The following is a 17,973-nucleotide window of genomic DNA, read 5'->3' as shown; positions in this document are numbered from 1 at the left end:
CTTGCTGGGAAATGCCAAGCGATGATGGCATCATTGGTGTCATTTAGTAGAAGTGGGGTTTGACTGCATTAATTTTACAAGCTCAGTAAATGTCACTAGTTTGCAGAAATGCTCAAGCTGTCCGTGAGTATGGATGCTTGTGAAGCAAGCTCTGCATGTAGGCCCTACCTGTTGAAACTGGGTAGACTAATTATTCTGTAATGATGGTGAGGCAGAGGCATTGGGATCCAGAAGCAGAGCTTTATTAAACGAACATACTGATGCCAGGTGTACAGGGTAAACGAAATAAGCAGGCAGAGACGATAATCCAAAAGCAGACCCAGAAACAGGCAAACAATTCAAAACAGAAGACAAAGGCAAATATTCAAAAGACAGACAAAAGTTTGTAAACCAGATCACCATGAAACCGTGTTGAATGCTCAGAAATTGATCAGTGAAAGCAGCGAGTTTACACACAGTAATGAAGTTAGAAACTAGCAACAGGTGATATGAATTAAGGTCAGAGTTAATACTTGGGCGAGGATGACCCCTGCTGGTGAGTTTGAGGAATGTTCTCTTCTGTCTTTTACTGACCATATGTAGCTTTTGATTTTGAAATACTTTCCACTATCTTTATCAAATCCCAAGTATATTTGAGTAAACAGAGAAATTTAAGCGGTTCAGAAAATCAATACTTGTCTGTAGTATTAAAAACTAGGAAACCAGAGATCTGTTGATCTGAAAGCTTTGTGGGAGTGATCAAAAGAGTCTTTGGCTCATTGAAGTCTTAGTAGATATAGTCAGTGATTCTTCAGTTTAAGTAGTTCCCAAAAACTGTAATTGTAATATTGTGTGTGTGTGTGTGTGTTGCTGTTGTTTTTGTTGTTGTTTTGAAGGTTTCATGTTTTGCCAGTTGAGTAATTGCAGCATTAATTTATTTTAATTTATGTTTATGTAATTTGTCATTTTAATCCTATTTAACTGCTAAAGTCTAATATATACAAATGTTTAAACTAAATGTATTGTATTATAAATCACAGTGTTGTGCTCAGAGCATTATTGGTGATCTCAGCTTGTTCCTCAAGGTTTCTAGATGAGGCGGGTGGCAAATCCCATAGCTAACTCCCTTTGATATCAAAGTTGCATTTCTAGAAATTCGAGATCTCAGCCAATCGAATATTCTTCCTTCTATGGTGTTAAAGCTCTGCGGAAAAGAGAGCATTCTCTTTTGTTTGTTACAGACAATGTCAAACACAACATCTGAAACTGGTGAAACTGTAAGTATGTTTATTTTATCATTTTATAACTACTTTTAAAGAGTTTGTAAGTGAAATATGTTTGTTAGTGATTGCTTTTGGTGGATGTTGACTTCGCTAAGAATAAATAAACATCCAACAAAGAAGAGAAAACATAAAATTCCTGTTGAAATCTTGTAATGTGTTTAATGTGTAATCTTGTAATAAGAGTTTACTTAGGTTTTTCTAAAACAGAACAAGCAATGTAAAGTTTAGTTAACATAAGAGTCACATTGGATTAGAGCATGTTTATTAAGGTTGGAGATTGTTCAAACCTGATCAGTAGGATTTGATGTGGTGGTAGGAAACATGTTGTTAGTAACACTGTGGTGTTAGTGTTGCTCCTTCATGAACACAATTACATTACAGCTGAATACAAATCGTTTAAAGGCGATCAAATTACCTCTGAGTTCTTTCATTGCTAAATTTTGAAGGAATTTAAAAATACATTAATTGCACTGTTGAATTCTCACATACTATACTCCACCCCCAAAATATGTATGCTTGTAAAATATAAACAATATACCTGTAGATCTTTTAGATACAGGATTTTTAACCAGGTACCGTGGCCCCATGGGAGTTTGTTAAATTTAAATTTTAATGCATTCATTAATTATCTAATAAACATTATATAATGTAATAGATAATGTTTAAAGAAAGTTTAGCATATTGAGACAATATATACAGTAGCTATTACAGTATCCCACCTGCAGCTGGAACTAGTTTCCATGTGGATAAATCAGTTTAAACATAGTACTTTACTCTTAATGTTTAATTGTGCCACGTTGTTTTTCTTTCCATTTTAAATCAGTTTTCATTCATTTTGTTTCCTGTTATTCTTTTTTGCCATGCTTACATACACTTACTCTGAAATACTGCAGTGTATGAAACATGCTTTTTAAATAAACTCGTTCTGCTTAATGAAACATCTTTTCAGAAACACTGTTCTGCACAATAGATGAGATTTACAATCCAGTTTTGTGTTGATGAAGAGTAAACAGTAAATGGATCCTCTGCTGCAAGTTGAAGATGGAACCTCTTGTAAATCCAGGTAGACAAAGAAAATAAGAAAAGGGAAAAAATGAACCATGACTAAACATGCAGATGTAACCAGTCAAACAAGTTACATCAATACAACAAACAGTTTTGAACTCCTTTTAACTCTACAGTATTACACAAGTGTAAATCATTCTAGCCTTATTATTATGGACTGAATAAAACATGAAAACTAAAAATAACAAATTCTACCACTGAATTCCTTAACATGTTTTAATTTGGCATCTTATATTTCTGATCAAGTTGCACATGTGATTTATCCATGTAATGTGCTAACAATGTGTTTTTTTTGTTGTTGCTGGGTTCCATAATGCCATCTGGATATAGTCCAACAAGTACATTAGACTCCTATCCCCATAACAAACATGTAATAACATCACTCTCTTACAGACTAGTCGAGCAGAGGAAATGCTCAAAGGATTGGTTGATTTATCTTAAAGATGGCAGTTCTGAACACAGGTACATTTCTCAATGGGGCAGAGGTCTAGTGCTGTAGAAGTGCATGTGCTTATGAAACGGTAGCAGCACTGCTGAACGTCAGATGATTAGTTTTATTATATGGGTCTTAAAAAAATTACATCAGAATGTGAATCAAACTGATTGTGAGCATACCTGTGTTACTTGTAGTGACTTTTACAGTGGTGGATGAGAAGTGCACGACACAACCAAATTAGAAAAGGAAACAAATCTGAAAACACAACTGACATAAGCAACAACACCACTTAATGAAGCCACAACACAATGGAAAACCTACAACACAGCAGAAATAAGCCATAGCACTTAAAGCACTTTATTTTGAGTTGTGTTGCAGTCTGACTCGATGCATTAGAGATCATGAGGCTGCTCGGAAGATGAATTGTTAGTCATTAAAAGAGTTCCCTAGTCAATATGATACAAGAGAGTGTTAACCGGGGAACTGAGCATTACCCCTAAGCGCTTTGCTGTCCGAGTGGGGGCTACACCCTACATACAGCCCATTTTCATGAGAGCAGGACACCTTATAAGAGCTGCCTGTACATATGAATAGCTGCATGTACTGTGACGTCATTTTCGCATCATTGCCCAGTACTGTATTGAGCAAATGTTGATGAAGTTATGTGCATAAAGATGCCAGAGCATTTAAAGAAAAATAAGTACAGCATTTTTATATTCTACTATTTCTTTTCTAGTCATTTTGTTGTGTCTTATTAATTTCGTTGTGGCATGACGTGGCTTAATTTTATTGTGTTGCATCTTATTTCCAATTTGCTGTGGCTTTTCCTTTGTGTTGTGTCTAATTTCCATCGTGTTTTCATTTTTTATTTGCTTTGCTAATTTGGTTGTGCTGTGCTTGTGCATCCATCTGCCACCATACAAGAACAGTTTCAGTATTTTTATGTGGAAACAGCAAAGATGTTTGGTGCAACATAATATAGAAGTGCTGTTAATACTTCTATTACCAATAAAAACAAAATACCAAAAATGTCAACATGTCTGCTCCTCAGCTATAATTGCTCTTTCTCACAGCAAGAAATTAAAATTTAGAACGTATCAAGCATTATTATAAGGTTAAATATTGTGATCCAATTTATGAAAATGTATCTTAAAGATGTAAACAGTTCTGAACTAATTTACATTTCTGAATGGGGCAGAGGTCTGTGGTGAGTTGGTAGTGCATGTTCTTGTGACATGGAAGTGTGTCAGAGGACCTACGCAGCTGCCATGTCTCTCTCTCTGCCAGATTGGGGGCTGGGTGTGCATAGTCACGGCCCGGCCCCACCCTCCTCCTTGTCACAGGAAGCAATGATATAATTTGCATCATAGCACTTACAATTACACTTCTGTTAAAACTGCACAGATGCACAGCTGCAATTGAATATTCAAAACACTCTACAGAAGTCTCATCACTCATGCTTGTCCACCAGGAGAGATCAAACTCACAGTAGTGTAGTTATTTTTCCATGGGGAGTGATGGTTCAAAAGATCTTCCTCTTATTTGTGACATCAGATCAGAAGTCTATTAATTAATTTCTAGGTAGGATGTAATTTTTGTGGTGTGGTGTGGTGGCATTAGTTAGTTATTACAATGCATTCTAGTGCTAAATCAGTGTTAGCCATTCTAAAACCCCTGTTGGGATAAGCCAACTTGACTCCGACTCGAACAAGTGTGGAATCAGACTTTTCTCCAAGACTAGTCGTATCCTGGCAAAAAATATACCACTGGCTCTCTGACTTAATTGATTTTTTTTTTCATCTGACAATATCAGCGATCATGATGTGTGTCCCATATTTCTGTCATCCATGCCAGATTCACAAATGAATTATTCTTTTGAGTAAGTTATTTTCAGTGAATCGCCAAATGGGTTAGCAAAATGGTATGAGGTACATTTGATATGTGAGCCTAGAGTCAATTTAGTTGTTTACACAGTACATTTAACACATTCATTAAGATAATAAGCCTAAATGAGTCTTGTCTCAGACTGTGCCTCTTTTGGTCTTAGTCTTGACTCATACTCATCCATCTTTAGTCTCAGTCTCGACTCAACCCTCTTTTGGTCTCAGTCTTGACTCTGACTCAACCTACTCTGATCTTTGCCTGGAATTGTACTTGGATCAGCTGATCTTGACAACAACACTGGGGTCAACTTCAATTAAAATGTATCATGAATAATCTGTTCTCTGTTGCAGAAGAATGAAATCTGACTCACCAGAGTCCAGCTGTGTGTCCAAGATCAGTTATGGGTCAAAGAATATAGATCCTCCTTATTTTGATGGTTTCATCAAGTCTGAACAAAGGTACTTTTATGGATAGGATGCTATTCAACTCATAGTTTAATGGGAATGCTCAAATCTGACACTAAATTGCTTAATGCAGTATGTGTTTTGTCTTTAACAATGTAATATTTTATTTGGCATAATTGAGTAATGCAGACAGTTTTCTTATTTGCCTTTGTATTATGTGAAAACTAAAGAATTTACCACAAAATGAGTTTGTTTATGCATTAAGAAATACTCTCCTTTTTGAAAGTGTAGAATAATTATTTCTGTAATTCATAAAACCAGAAAACTACTCTGAAAGGTTAGGTTCAATGTGAAAACAAACTTTGTCTGTATATGACATTTTACAGTGGTCTAAAAGCTACAGATGTTACATACGGTATATACAGTATGTGACATCCTAGACTAGGACTATGCGTAATCAATTATAAATATGCATTAATTCAACAATGCTAGGAGACAATACTGACTAATGAATACGAAGCAAAAAGGAATGCTGAATATCATGCAAGTAAACTATTTGCAATTTTGGTTCATGAAGTGCAATCCATACTTTTTAGACCACACCAGCAGGAGAGACCAAACTCACCAGAGTGCAGTTGTGTTTCCATGAGGAGTGATGGGTCAGGAGATCTTCCACTTGTTTGTGGCATACATTCAAAAGCCAGGTACATTTCCATACAGGGTATTCATTTTTGGGGTGTGTGGTGCTGGTGGTGACTGGGATCTTAGAACACATTAAAATCACTCCTGGATGTATCAAGCTAATTCTGCACATACCTATTTATTTGTGACTTACTTCACTTTACAGTGATGCACTCAAATTATATCTGAAGACAAAGTTTCACTGTTTGCATGAGGGAACAGCACATCACAAGAACCCAACACTCCTCAATGAGATCTACACTGAACTCTACATCACAGATGGTGGAAGTAATTATAATGAGATCCAACAGATTGAAGCATCATGCAGGAGAGCAGGAACAGAGCACACATCAATAAAATGCAATGACATCTTCAAACCCTTACCTGAACAAACTTTTACCCCAGAAAAAAACATCAGAACTGTCCTGACAAAGGGTGATGCTGGCATCGGAAAAACAGTCTCTGTGCAAAAGTTTGTTCTGGACTGGGCTGAAGGGAAAGCAAATCAAGACATTCACTTGATATTTCCACTTCCTTTCAGAGAACTCAACTTGATTATGGATCAAAAGCTCAGTCTTACAGATCTTCTTCACAACATTTTTACCGAAACAAAGGAAGTGGCCATATCTAATGATGAATTAAAATTTCTCTTCATTTTCGATGGTTTGGATGAGTGTTGTCTGCCTCTGGATTTTCAGAGTAATGTGAGGTTGTGTGATGTAAACAAATCAGCTTCAGTGGACGTTTTGCTGACAAACCTCATAAATGGGAATCTACTTCCTTCTGCTCTCATCTGGATCACCTCCAGACCAGCTGCAGCTGATCGCTTCTCTTCTGAGTGTGTTGATCGAGTGACAGAGGTACGAGGCTTCAATGACCCACAGAAGGATGAATACTTCAGGAAGAGAATTAGCGATCAGATCCTGGCTAATGAAATCATCACACACCTGAAGTCATCAAGGAGCCTCTACATCATGTGTCATATACCAGTGTTCTGCTGGATTTCATCCACTGTTCTAGAGAGATTGTTGAGTGAAGCAGAGAGTGGAGAAATCCCCAAAACTCTCACTCAAATGTATACACACTTTCTGATTATTCAAGCAAACTTTAAAAATGAGAAAGACTATGATAACTCAGTGACAGATGAAGACATGATCCTCAACCTGGGGAAACTGGCTTTTCAACAGCTTATGAAAAGCAGCTTGGTCTTCTATGAGGAAGATCTGAGAGAGTGTGGTATTGATGTTACGGTAGCATTAGTGTACTCTGGATTGTGCACTCAGATCTTCATGGAGGAATTTGGACTGTGTCAAAGGAAGGTGTACTGTTTTGTCCACCTGAGCATTCAGGAACATCTGGGGGCTCTATATGTTCATCACTCCTTCACAAACCATGGCATGAATGTGTTTCACCAAATTACTGAACCAACTCATGAAGTAACTAATACACAGATTTCAGTGTCAGACCTGCACAAGAGAGCTGTGGATGAGGCCTTAAAGAGTAAAAATGGACATCTGGACCTTTTTCTTCGCTTCCTTCTGGGGTTCTCCCTGAAGTCCAATCAGACTCTCTTGCAATGCCTACTGACACAGACAGGAGAACATTTAGAAAGCCGAGAGGAAATAGTCAAGTACATAAAGAAGCAGATAGAGGAATATACCACCCCAGCTAAATTTATCAATCTGTTCCGCTGTCTTAACGATCTGGGGGACAACACACTGGAAGAACAAATTCAACGTTATCTGAATGCTAGAGCTCTGACAACAGTGAAATTCTCCCCCTTACAGTGGTCAGCTGTGGTGTTTGTTCTTCTGACTTCACAGAACTTGAAAAGGTTTGAGTTAAAGAAATATGCCTGGAAAACCAAATGTCCACAAATGGTGCAAGTTCTTCAGCATCTACTACCAGTGGTTGAAGCATCCACATCAGCTCAGTATGTCATAATAACACCTTAAAATATTTCAATGTTACGTGTTTCCTTTAATTTTTTTATTTTGTGACTGATATGAATATGTGGTAGATGACTCTGTTATACTTTTCTTAGACTTGATCACTGTGAACTGACAGCAAAAAGCTGTGCCCCTCTAGCCAAAGCTCTCAGCTCTGAATCTTCATGTTTAAAGGAACTGAATATGAATGGAAATAAACTGCAGGATGAAGGAGCAAAGCTGCTCTCTGAAGGAATACAGAATCCTCACTGTAAACTTGAAATACTGAGGTAACCATCTGTGAAATTATGATGCTTATGTAAAAATAATGATGATTATAATGAGTCAAATTCAAGTAATCACCAGTAAAACTTCACACATGAGCCTCTCTGCTGTAAAGTGATACTGCAGTATTGCCATTTAAGTTAATTTAAACAGCTACACATTCAGCACAGTCAAACGTCTGTATGTCATTTAATCTAAACAGGAACTGTGAAAATGTATGGCATAAAAGCTGTGTTTTTGTTCATACTGAAATGCACTTTTTCAACTGTTTTCAAAATATTTGTCGTATTTCAAAGGGGATTGGGAAACTTAAATGTGGGTAGTTTCACTCTTTGAATTGTTTGAGGTTGTGGTCACTTTCTTTTCTTTAAAGATCCCTTGTCCTGTACTTTGTATGTCCACATTTAAAGTGATGAGAGTGTGTCATTGTTTTTATTCTGCAGGCTGGGGGATAATGGTATCACAGATGAAGGTTGTGCTGCTCTGGCTTCAGCTTTGATCTCAAACCCCTCACATCTAAAAAAACTGGTTTTGTCTAACAATAATATAGGAAATTCAGGAATAAAGCTGCATGATGTGCTGGAGAATCCTCACTGTAACCTGGAAATACTGAAGTATGTGATCTTAATTTTTTTTTTTAAATATTACACAAAAAAATACTTCAGTATGGTCTCTCTGGTCCCTCAGTCTGTCCTCGATTCGCCTACGGCACTTTTCCACTGCACGTTACGGTTTGACCTGACTCGACTCTACTCACTTTACTTTTCTGAGCTTGCTTTTCCACTGCTGTTTAGTGCCGCCTCAATATGGGTGGGAATATAGGCTGATCGCCATAGTTGCGCCTCCTCTACTGCCATGACATCATCTTAAACGTGACACAAAACAATAACACGACCGCAAATGCAAGTGTAATAGTTACATTGGCCTGGTTGTTTTAGAAGCAAGCTTTCCAGTAGCTGATCAACTAAATAAAGTGAAACTTTCAAACATAGAGTATAGAGTTAACATAACAAAACATACCATCCTCCATCGTGGACTCCAACCGGGCACTCTCCCTCCCATTGCTCACCGATAGCATCCATTTGGTCGAACCACTTCCACTTTTCCTTGATGGTTCTGTAGTCACGTAAGTTTTTTTTTTTTTTTTACTTTTCCCTATTGTTTGAAGGTCCGGTGTTTGTAGGTCCGGTGGTAGCCGTGTCTCAGCTGTGCGGCCAACAGCTGAGACACTTCCTGAAAGACATTTTCGTTTCATTAATCGCTAACGAGAGGAACGTCTGCACCTCGTTTATTGACCACGGTGTGGTTTTACGCAAAGCCATTTCTATTTACAATTCGAAAGTCGCGTGAACAAATGATACTGCTATTGCTGTAGCTAAATTTAAAACTAGCGGGTTGATGTACTGTGCCGAAAATCCAGTGATGCTGGCTTCTCTCTGACCAATCAGTGATCTGCAGGGTTTTGATGTTTAGTAGGCTCGGCTTGCTTGGAACCTCGACCGAGGTGGTACAAAAAAATTACCAGGTACTATCAACAGTGGAAAACCCCCAAAAAGAGAGCAGAGTCGAGTCGAGTCGAGCTGTACCGTGCAGTGGAAAAGCCCCACTAGTAAACTGATTTGTCTGTCATGGCCTGAGGTACTCCAAGTCTAACTTTCTTTATTTGTTCCCTGCAGGTTAGAGAATTGTTGTATAAGTAATGAGAGTTGTGCTGCTCTGGCTGCAGCTCTGAGTTCAAACCCCTTATACATGAAATATCTGAATCTGTCTAGAAATAATCTAGGAGATTCAGAAGTGAATCTGCTCTTTGCTACACTGGCAAATCCTCAATGTAAACTGGAGATTCTGAGGTGATTTCATACCTTTGTGTTATACATGATCTGACTATAAGTACATAAACATTAATATTTACTCACAGTGACACTAAAGCAAAGTTTAAGGATCAGTGTACACATTTTAACATAAATGTGGTCAAACCAAATTTTTACACTATTTGTCAAGTTCATGTTGGTATATTGTACCAACAGGCGCTGTCATAACAAATATTGCAATATTTTACCAATATATTACAAATGTTACAGTCATACACAGATTAACGTACCACATTCAGTCAATTATTGTTTAGAATGGTCTCTGATGAGCCAATTTGTGAATCCTGAACAAGAAGTCTGAAGAGTCTGTCATTGTTCTCTCTGCAGGCTGAAAGAGTGTGGTCTTACATATGAAGGTTGTGCTGCTCTAGCTTTAGCTCTGAGATCAAACACACACCTTAAAGAGCTGGATTTGTCTTTAAATAAACTTGGAGACACAGGACTTAAACTACTCTTTGATCTACCCGAGAATCCTGACTTCAGACTTGAAGCACTGTGGTAAGAAAACTTGTCTTAAATGATACGTATGCCAGTTAATTACATTAATTATTACATTTATTAATCTTGGGGTAAATGTAGGTGTCTACTCACATTATTCATGTTCATTTGGAAATAAATGCTGACATTTTAATACACAGCATGCACTTTTGAATTTGGAAAATAAAAAAAATACAAATCTGATAAATCATTGTGTGTTGTTTTTCTCTCTGAAGGTTGATTGGTTGTAATGTGACAAGTGAAGGTTGTGCTGCTCTGGGTTCAGCTTTGATCTCAAACTTCTCATACTTAAAGGAACTGAATCTCTCTGAAAACAAAGTTGGAGACTCTGGAGTGAAGTTGCTCTCTTTAGCGCTGGAGAATCCTTACTGCAAACTGGAGGCCCTGGGGTAGAGCTATTTTGAACCCTATATTGCTAGCCTGATCTCATTAATATACGTAGCTATATGTACATTAATATTTGTAACATTTAAATGTACATGTTTGTATGTTTGGATAGACACTATAAGGTACAATAAGGACATTTGATGCATCTAAAACGTAAACTTTTTAACATATTTACAACTTTAGAAAATTTAAATATTGAAGAATCCATTACAACTATATTTGAAAACACGAAACGATTATAAGTATATTTGTAAAATTGTACTGTTTTATAGATATTTTAGATCCCTTAACCTTACCACAACCTCTAAACATAACCACATTTGAACTATATAAAATAATGTAACAAGTAGATTAATGTACAGTAGCAATCATTTTTGATACAATATATTCATTTATTTACAGCCGCAAATCCCACACCTACTGTTTAACCTAACAAATATAATTTATTAAGCATATACAACACGTAAAAGGCAAATATATTTAATCACAATAATTAATAAAAAAAAAATGGCAAAATTCAGTAGGCTACAAAGGTAGTCCAAATGGCGATGCGCTTCATACGATGTGCTCCCTGCAATAGTATCCAGCTGCAGCACCACCAGTTTCAGAACCCCAGTTTCAGAACCCCAGTTTCAGAACCCCAGCGCCAGAACCTGAAGTGAGGGGCGGAGCTTACGTTCTAAACCGAGTAGCGCCACCTAACGTTTTGGAGAGTAGGCTGCACCACCAGTTTCAGAACCCCAGCGCCAGAACCTGAAGTGAGGGGCGGAGCTTACATTTGAAACCGAGTAGCGCCACCTAATGTTTTGGAGAGTACTTTGCTTTTATTACAAACGAAACATCAGATTTTATACGTATGTTATAATGATTCTTTAAGGTACAGTACAATAAGCATTTTAAAACATTGATCTTGTGTAATATAATTGTATATAGTTATCCGTTTCATTTTCATTGGGCATTTTATATAAAATATACTTTATTTCACAAGAACATGTGCAGCATGCATTTTTCTTTATGTAAAATAAAACATGTCAAAAAACTAAAAAAGAGAGAAAATTCAGCATAATTTTAAAAGAAACAATAAAAATATATACAACAAATGACCAATTCACCCCTAGGCCCATTTTATCATGACAATCCTGTATAAATTAAACTTAAAATGTATCAAATGAGGCATTCACTCTCAGGCCCATTTTGTCCTTACATTCTTGCTAAAATAACTCCATGTCATCCCTGAACACAAAATGAAATAGAAAGGGCTCACTGGAAGCTTCTGACTGTTCCAGGAGATTGTTGCGGGCCTTTTCCTTGTGGTCTTCATTCATTCGAAATGTCTCTACAAGAGATGAAAGCGCCACACAATAATCTCAACGTAAAAAAAAAACCTTAACTATAAGGTAACATTAACTCACAAACAATGCATATAACAGAGGAACGTGGAACAAACACTTTAACACCTTCACAAGATGTCTTCAAAACGTCACTGCAAGGCTCATTTACAAGACGCAAAAATGTATCGAACCATCCGTAGAATTTTTTTTTTAATACAGTAAAGTATGACAACATATTCAAGCTTCATTAAGATGATAAAGTTATGCACAAATTAAATATTTAGCAGATAAACGCTGAACTTAATATATGCGATCATTTTTCACAACATGATGTCAAAAAACGTTACACAACTCACCATGCTCTCCGCCATGCTTGTCTCATTGTCAATAACTCCGCCCCTCACTTCAGGTTCTGGTGCTGGGGTTCTGAAACTGGGGTTCTGAAACTGGTGGTGCTGCGGGTCTGCAGCTGGATATGTCTCGCTCCCTGACGGCATACAATAGCATTGTGTGAGGCGGAGAGTAGAACTTTAATTATTAATATCTGTAAATCTTCTCCTGATGCAATCTGTAACAGAGCCGTCATATCTCATTCAAACATATACATATTCTGGAAAATCCTTTTGTGTCCCTTGGCAAACAAAAATAAAATAAAATAAAATGCTAAATAAATTATTTAACGATTAAAGAGTTTTTATTCATTTTAACATTTTAACGTTTAGTCTCGGTTAAAGTGATGTAATCCTTTTAAACAGGGTTCGGCAAACGTTTTGACATGGAGTGCCATTTTTATTTGCCTGGCCAATGGCTGTGCCGATGTACACACACACACACACACACACAACATGGTAATTTATGTGATTTTCCGTAGTTTGAGTCCACTTGTGAAAATTTTTCTATTTTGCTTTTTTTTTATTTAATCATTTATTTTTAATTACAAATTATATTATCAGCAGTTTGAGTGAAAAACGTGTGCAAAGCCCGATCATTTTTATATAATAATGATCCTGCATGTGAATTTTTACAGAGCATCTTGTGAAAGTGCTTTAAAGTCCTTTTGTACAAATTTTATTGTAATCATGTAATCACTACCAAGCAACAGCGATGGGGAGCAGGCTATTTAACTTATATAAAATATATATAATATGTTTTTTGCACCTGCATTCCAATCTACATTTGATCATGCAGCATGTTTTCATGAGCTGAATGGGAGGCTAAACACTTAAAGTTTGACAAGACTCGCACTGCGCGTACAAGCCATTCGCGTATCACAAGCCGATCACCTATTTAGTCCTTTTTGGTGAATCGCACATGCAAAATCCTAAAACCTTATTTCCAGGTTTAATTTATATTTTGAATAGATTTTGAACCCAACAGTGTGGGTTTATGTTTTCTCTTTTAATCGTTTAATGTAATTTTGAGTGTGACCATGATTTAGGAGGGTGCATGCTGGGTTTGAAATCTCAAGGATTAATAGTGGTGTTTTCCTAATGAGGTGTTCCGAAAGCAAAAAGAAACAAATTAAATACAGACTGTAGGCTTGCCTGACCGAAGCAAAGCGGGCGCGTTTACTCTCACGATTAACCGAAAGTGAAGCGCTGCCGGCTTGTGATGCACTAATGGCTTGCATGCATAATACGAGTCTGTTGGGTATACTGCAGTCTCATCACATTTTAACTTTTTGTTTAGTCTCCCATTCAGCTCATGAAAACATGCAGCTTGATCATGAAGAAAGATTGCATCATGACGTAGATTGGAATAAAGGTGCATATACATTTATATTTATATACATAAAATAGAATCGCTGTTGATGGCGTGCCAGTGATTATCCCACCCAGCGTTGGCACGTGTGCCATAGGTTACCATCCCTTGCTTTAAAATGTTGTAGCAGAAATCCCACAGAACTGAATTAAACCATTAAAATGTCATATTATAATGTCAACTGCATTAAATAAATGCGATGGCATTTAATTAATCTCATTGATTATAAATGAAATGTAATTGACTGAATAAATCTATGAATCATTCAATATTAATAAATTCCAACAGTACACCTAAACATTTGTAAGTTTCAATAGGTGTTAATATGTAAAATGATGATGTTTAGATGCTGTCAATATGCCAGTATTGTACGTTTCAGTGTCTATGCAAACATAAGAGAATGTATGTTTGTTAGAACCAAACTTAATGTAAGAATACATACGAATTATCATGAGATCATGTTGATATTGCTATAGCATAGACAGTGAAAATCATAAATTACAAATGTCCTTATATTTTTAAAACAGACATTTTATTGTTGCTGTGCTTCCCCCTAAAATGTTACTGTGGACTTTAAAATAAGCTGTAATTGAAAAACAATTAAAAATAGAAAGCAAATAATGCAAGTTATTAGTGAACACAACACCCTCAGCATGTTCATTTTTGATATTTGGAGAAAAATCCCAGACAAGCCATCTGAAACTGGCTTCAATATAGCTTGTGGATCTTTAACTCTTACTCTGAATTATGAAAGAATCGAAATGTCACTTTTTGTTGTCATTTGGGGTTTATAGTTGTTTAATTAAGATTTATAATTCAAGAACTAAGCTATTTGTCCTGGGCTGGAAGAGTGAATAGTGGGTCATTGTTCTCTGCAGGTTGAATGATTGTGATGTCACAGATGAAGGATGTTCTGCTCTGACATCTGCTCTGAAATCAAAGTCTTCATTCCTAAGAAAGCTGCATCTGTGTGGGAATAAACTTGAAGATTCAGCACAGGAGCTCCATGCCCTACGTACAGATCCACAGTGGAAACTTGAAAAAGTCAAGTAAGTTTTTTTACTAAACGTTAAATACATGTTAATTTTATGTTCATTAAACTAAGCTCAAGGATGTATGCATATTTTTAGTATATACTTCATACACTATGTCATAAAAATGAACCCTGTAAAACGGTTTGATTGTTTGAACCAAGATCTAAAATGATTTGAAGTTGATAATGACTGATTTGTTTGAATAACAGTCTTTACAGAGTTGTGTAAACTGTAAACTGATTGTAAATATATGCTTTTCTATATATACACTGTGTATGTACTGTAAGACATTGTAGTTTGTAGGTTTTGTTCAGTATTTCCTCTTCATGCTTTTCTGACATCTTCTAAAGATAGCAAAGAATGGAATAAGCACAAATAAGTAATTGTTTGACATTTTTGCTTTTTACTTTCAGTTTAAACTCAATTAAAGGTGGATCATTTTCTCAAAGCTTTGATCCAGAAGAGAGACCACAGTGATCCTCCTACCATGACTTAAAAAATATTTCATGTATTTTTATATCACTGCTATTAAAACAAGCCCAATGACCAAATATTTGCATTAAGCACAAAATGTAAATGACACTTAATATAGGCCTGTAGGAAAAATTTCACTTTATGTGTGTTGATGTAAGTAATGTTGGATAACTAAGAAGTTGAGTCTGTTCTTATGAAAAAGAACCAAATTGCATCCCATTGCTATGCAGACAACACCCAGATCTATCTAACCCTATATATCACCAAATGACTACAGCCCCATAGAGGTCATTGTATTTGGCAACAAAGGAAAAAGCCAAAGTTGAATACATACCTTGACTCCAAGGGTCTAAATACAAAAAATCATGTAAGGAATCATGGTGTAATTTTGGAATCAGAATTTAGTTTCTGTAGTTACATCAAAGCTACAACTAAATCAGCCTACTATCATCTAAAAAATATAGCCTGAATATAGATGTCTTGTATCCAGTCAAGACTTGTTAATGCAGTTATCACCAGTAGGACCCCACTCACCCAGCCCACTACCTTTTTGAACTGTTGCCTTCTGGCAGGTACTACAGATCACTTAGCATCAGAACCATCAGGCGCAGGAACAGTTTTTTCCCTCAGGCCAGGGCTGTTTCTAGGCATAGGCGAACTAGGCGTTTGTCCAGGGTGCCACCTGCTTGGGGGCAGCAATAGGGATCTCGCCTAGGGAGCCAGAATGGTCTGAAATGACCCTTACACAGCATAGTCTTAGTCTATTTACATTTTTCCTCTGCTATTACATTACCTTGCTTCTGTTTATAACATATTTGTATTTGTATATACGTGTATTTATTTTATATATATATATATATATATATATATATATATATATATATATTGTCCTATTGTGTATTTCTATATATACTTTATTTTCTATTCACTTTTTATTTTTATTCAATTATTTTATTAGTATCTCTGTCTTGTTGCTGTATTGTTTGTGCACTGGAAGCTTCTGTCACCAAGACAAATTCCTTGTGTGTGTAAGCATACTTGGCAATAAAGCTCATTCTGATTCTATTATGGCAGCTTACAGAAGTGGTCAGATGTGCTCTAACAGTAGTGACATTCAAATTCAGACTGAAAATACATCTGTTTAACTGTGCATTTACTGACTGCTCACTGTGCTGGACTCACAGATTGCATTGCATCATTTTATTTCTGTATACTTTTTCTTTTGTATTAATTTGAATAATTTAAAAAATTATTAAAATATAACTTTTTATTACTCCTTAATTGGTTTTAAAATTTTATTTTATCTTGTATTTTCATTATCATTTATATGCAAAGCACTTTGAGTTACCATTGTGTATGAAATATTGTATATAAATAAACTTGCTTTGCCCATTACAGTAAATATCAATTGCATCTTACCACTTTGTCTTTTCACATTATTACTGTACTTCTGATTTGTGAGTCAGAGAAGTGTACTTGTCATACTTCTATTCAAACTGTTGCAACAGTTAAACAGCAGATACATCATGGTCAAGTCAGTAGATAAATATTTTTTGTTCATAAGTGACCACAACTGAATTTTCTATATAAGCATTTTACCCAATGTAAGGCCTTTTTCCCCACTGGTGATCTGCACTTTTTCTTTTTTTTTGGGGCGGCGGCAGTGAATTGATAAATGCAGCCCAGTATATGCTATTACAATATTGGGAACGTCTGCATTTCTGCTGATACTCTGATTAAAAATATTAAAAAAGTATCCTGAGAAAGTAAGTGGTTCATTATGGGATTCTTTATGTAGAGAATCCGAGTCACCTTCACGCATCTTCCTCACAACAGTGAAATGACGCAAAGTAGCATTTCAGTAATGCCCAGTTTACACTACATGATTTTAGGCCGACAGTTTTGTGGAGATCGCCGACAAAAGCCCGAAATCAGGCAGCCAATGAGAGAGCAAGAAATGGGGCACAGGAAGTTTCAGTGGGAGGAATCCTGATGTAACAGAACATCAACTAGCATGGCTGCGGTATAAAGAAAGTCTCATTAGACCAAAGAAATGGAGGAAAAATTTGTTGAACATTGGCTGGAGCACCAGTGCCTATTTGATGTTTTATCTGAACTGCACCACAACCGGGAGGAGAAGAGAAGGTTTGGAGAGAAATTGCCAATTCTCTTGGACAGTCAGGTAAGCAAATAGGTAGATTTTTCCATTGGTGGTACGGATGTACGGGTATAAAAGGCAAGGATCCTGCATCTGTTCAGTCAGGTTCTGCACTGAGGAGCCGAGAATAAGGTTCGGCCATTACAGCATCTTTGTAAAGTGTTGTGGTAAGGGGGACACAACATCTCATTCCCTCCATCAGTTACACTAGTAACCTAGATGTTCCCCTTCTGTCACTCACTCGATGTTGTGACGATTGCAGTGACACAAGAGGTCCCTATTCAATAGCGCCACCTACACTGAACCTTGTTACGTGATCTGCTGATGCTGGGTGCAGCAAGCTGTAGCGTACCAAAGGAGCATGGGCATCAGACTGCACGTAACATTCCTCAACGGCCCACTAACACGTCATATTGTTTTTATTAGGTTCCCGGCATCCGACCAAGGATTTCCCTTGAGGGGTGTGAACAAGCGACATGACAAGCATGTGAGCTTTTCTCTCTCTGTGTTTCTC

At 36.7% G+C, this 17,973-nt stretch overlaps 1 protein-coding gene across 1 annotated transcript; it reads left to right on the top strand.

Moving 5' to 3' along the window:
- Positions 1-1,145: 1,145 nt before the first annotated feature.
- LOC127631458 (NACHT, LRR and PYD domains-containing protein 3-like) lies at positions 1,146-16,742 on the top strand. The gene is made up of 13 exons (XM_052109570.1): positions 1,146-1,256; positions 2,212-2,325; positions 2,721-2,789; positions 4,998-5,105; positions 5,648-5,755; positions 5,899-7,665; positions 7,777-7,950; positions 8,389-8,559; positions 9,622-9,795; positions 10,144-10,314; positions 10,530-10,703; positions 14,672-14,842; positions 15,241-16,742. The coding sequence occupies exons 2-13, from the start codon at positions 2,279-2,281 to the stop codon at positions 15,302-15,304; spliced, it is 3,198 nt and encodes a 1,065-aa protein (XP_051965530.1). The 5' UTR covers positions 1,146-1,256; positions 2,212-2,278; the 3' UTR covers positions 15,305-16,742.
- The last annotated feature ends 1,231 nt before the right edge of the window (positions 16,743-17,973 follow it).

The sequence above is a fragment of the Xyrauchen texanus genome, chromosome 38 (assembly GCF_025860055.1).
Source record: "Xyrauchen texanus isolate HMW12.3.18 chromosome 38, RBS_HiC_50CHRs, whole genome shotgun sequence".
NCBI classification, from domain to species: Eukaryota; Metazoa; Chordata; class Actinopteri; order Cypriniformes; family Catostomidae; genus Xyrauchen; species Xyrauchen texanus.
Note: the sequence above shows the minus strand (reverse complement) of the source record. Positions and strands in the feature narration are given on the sequence as shown.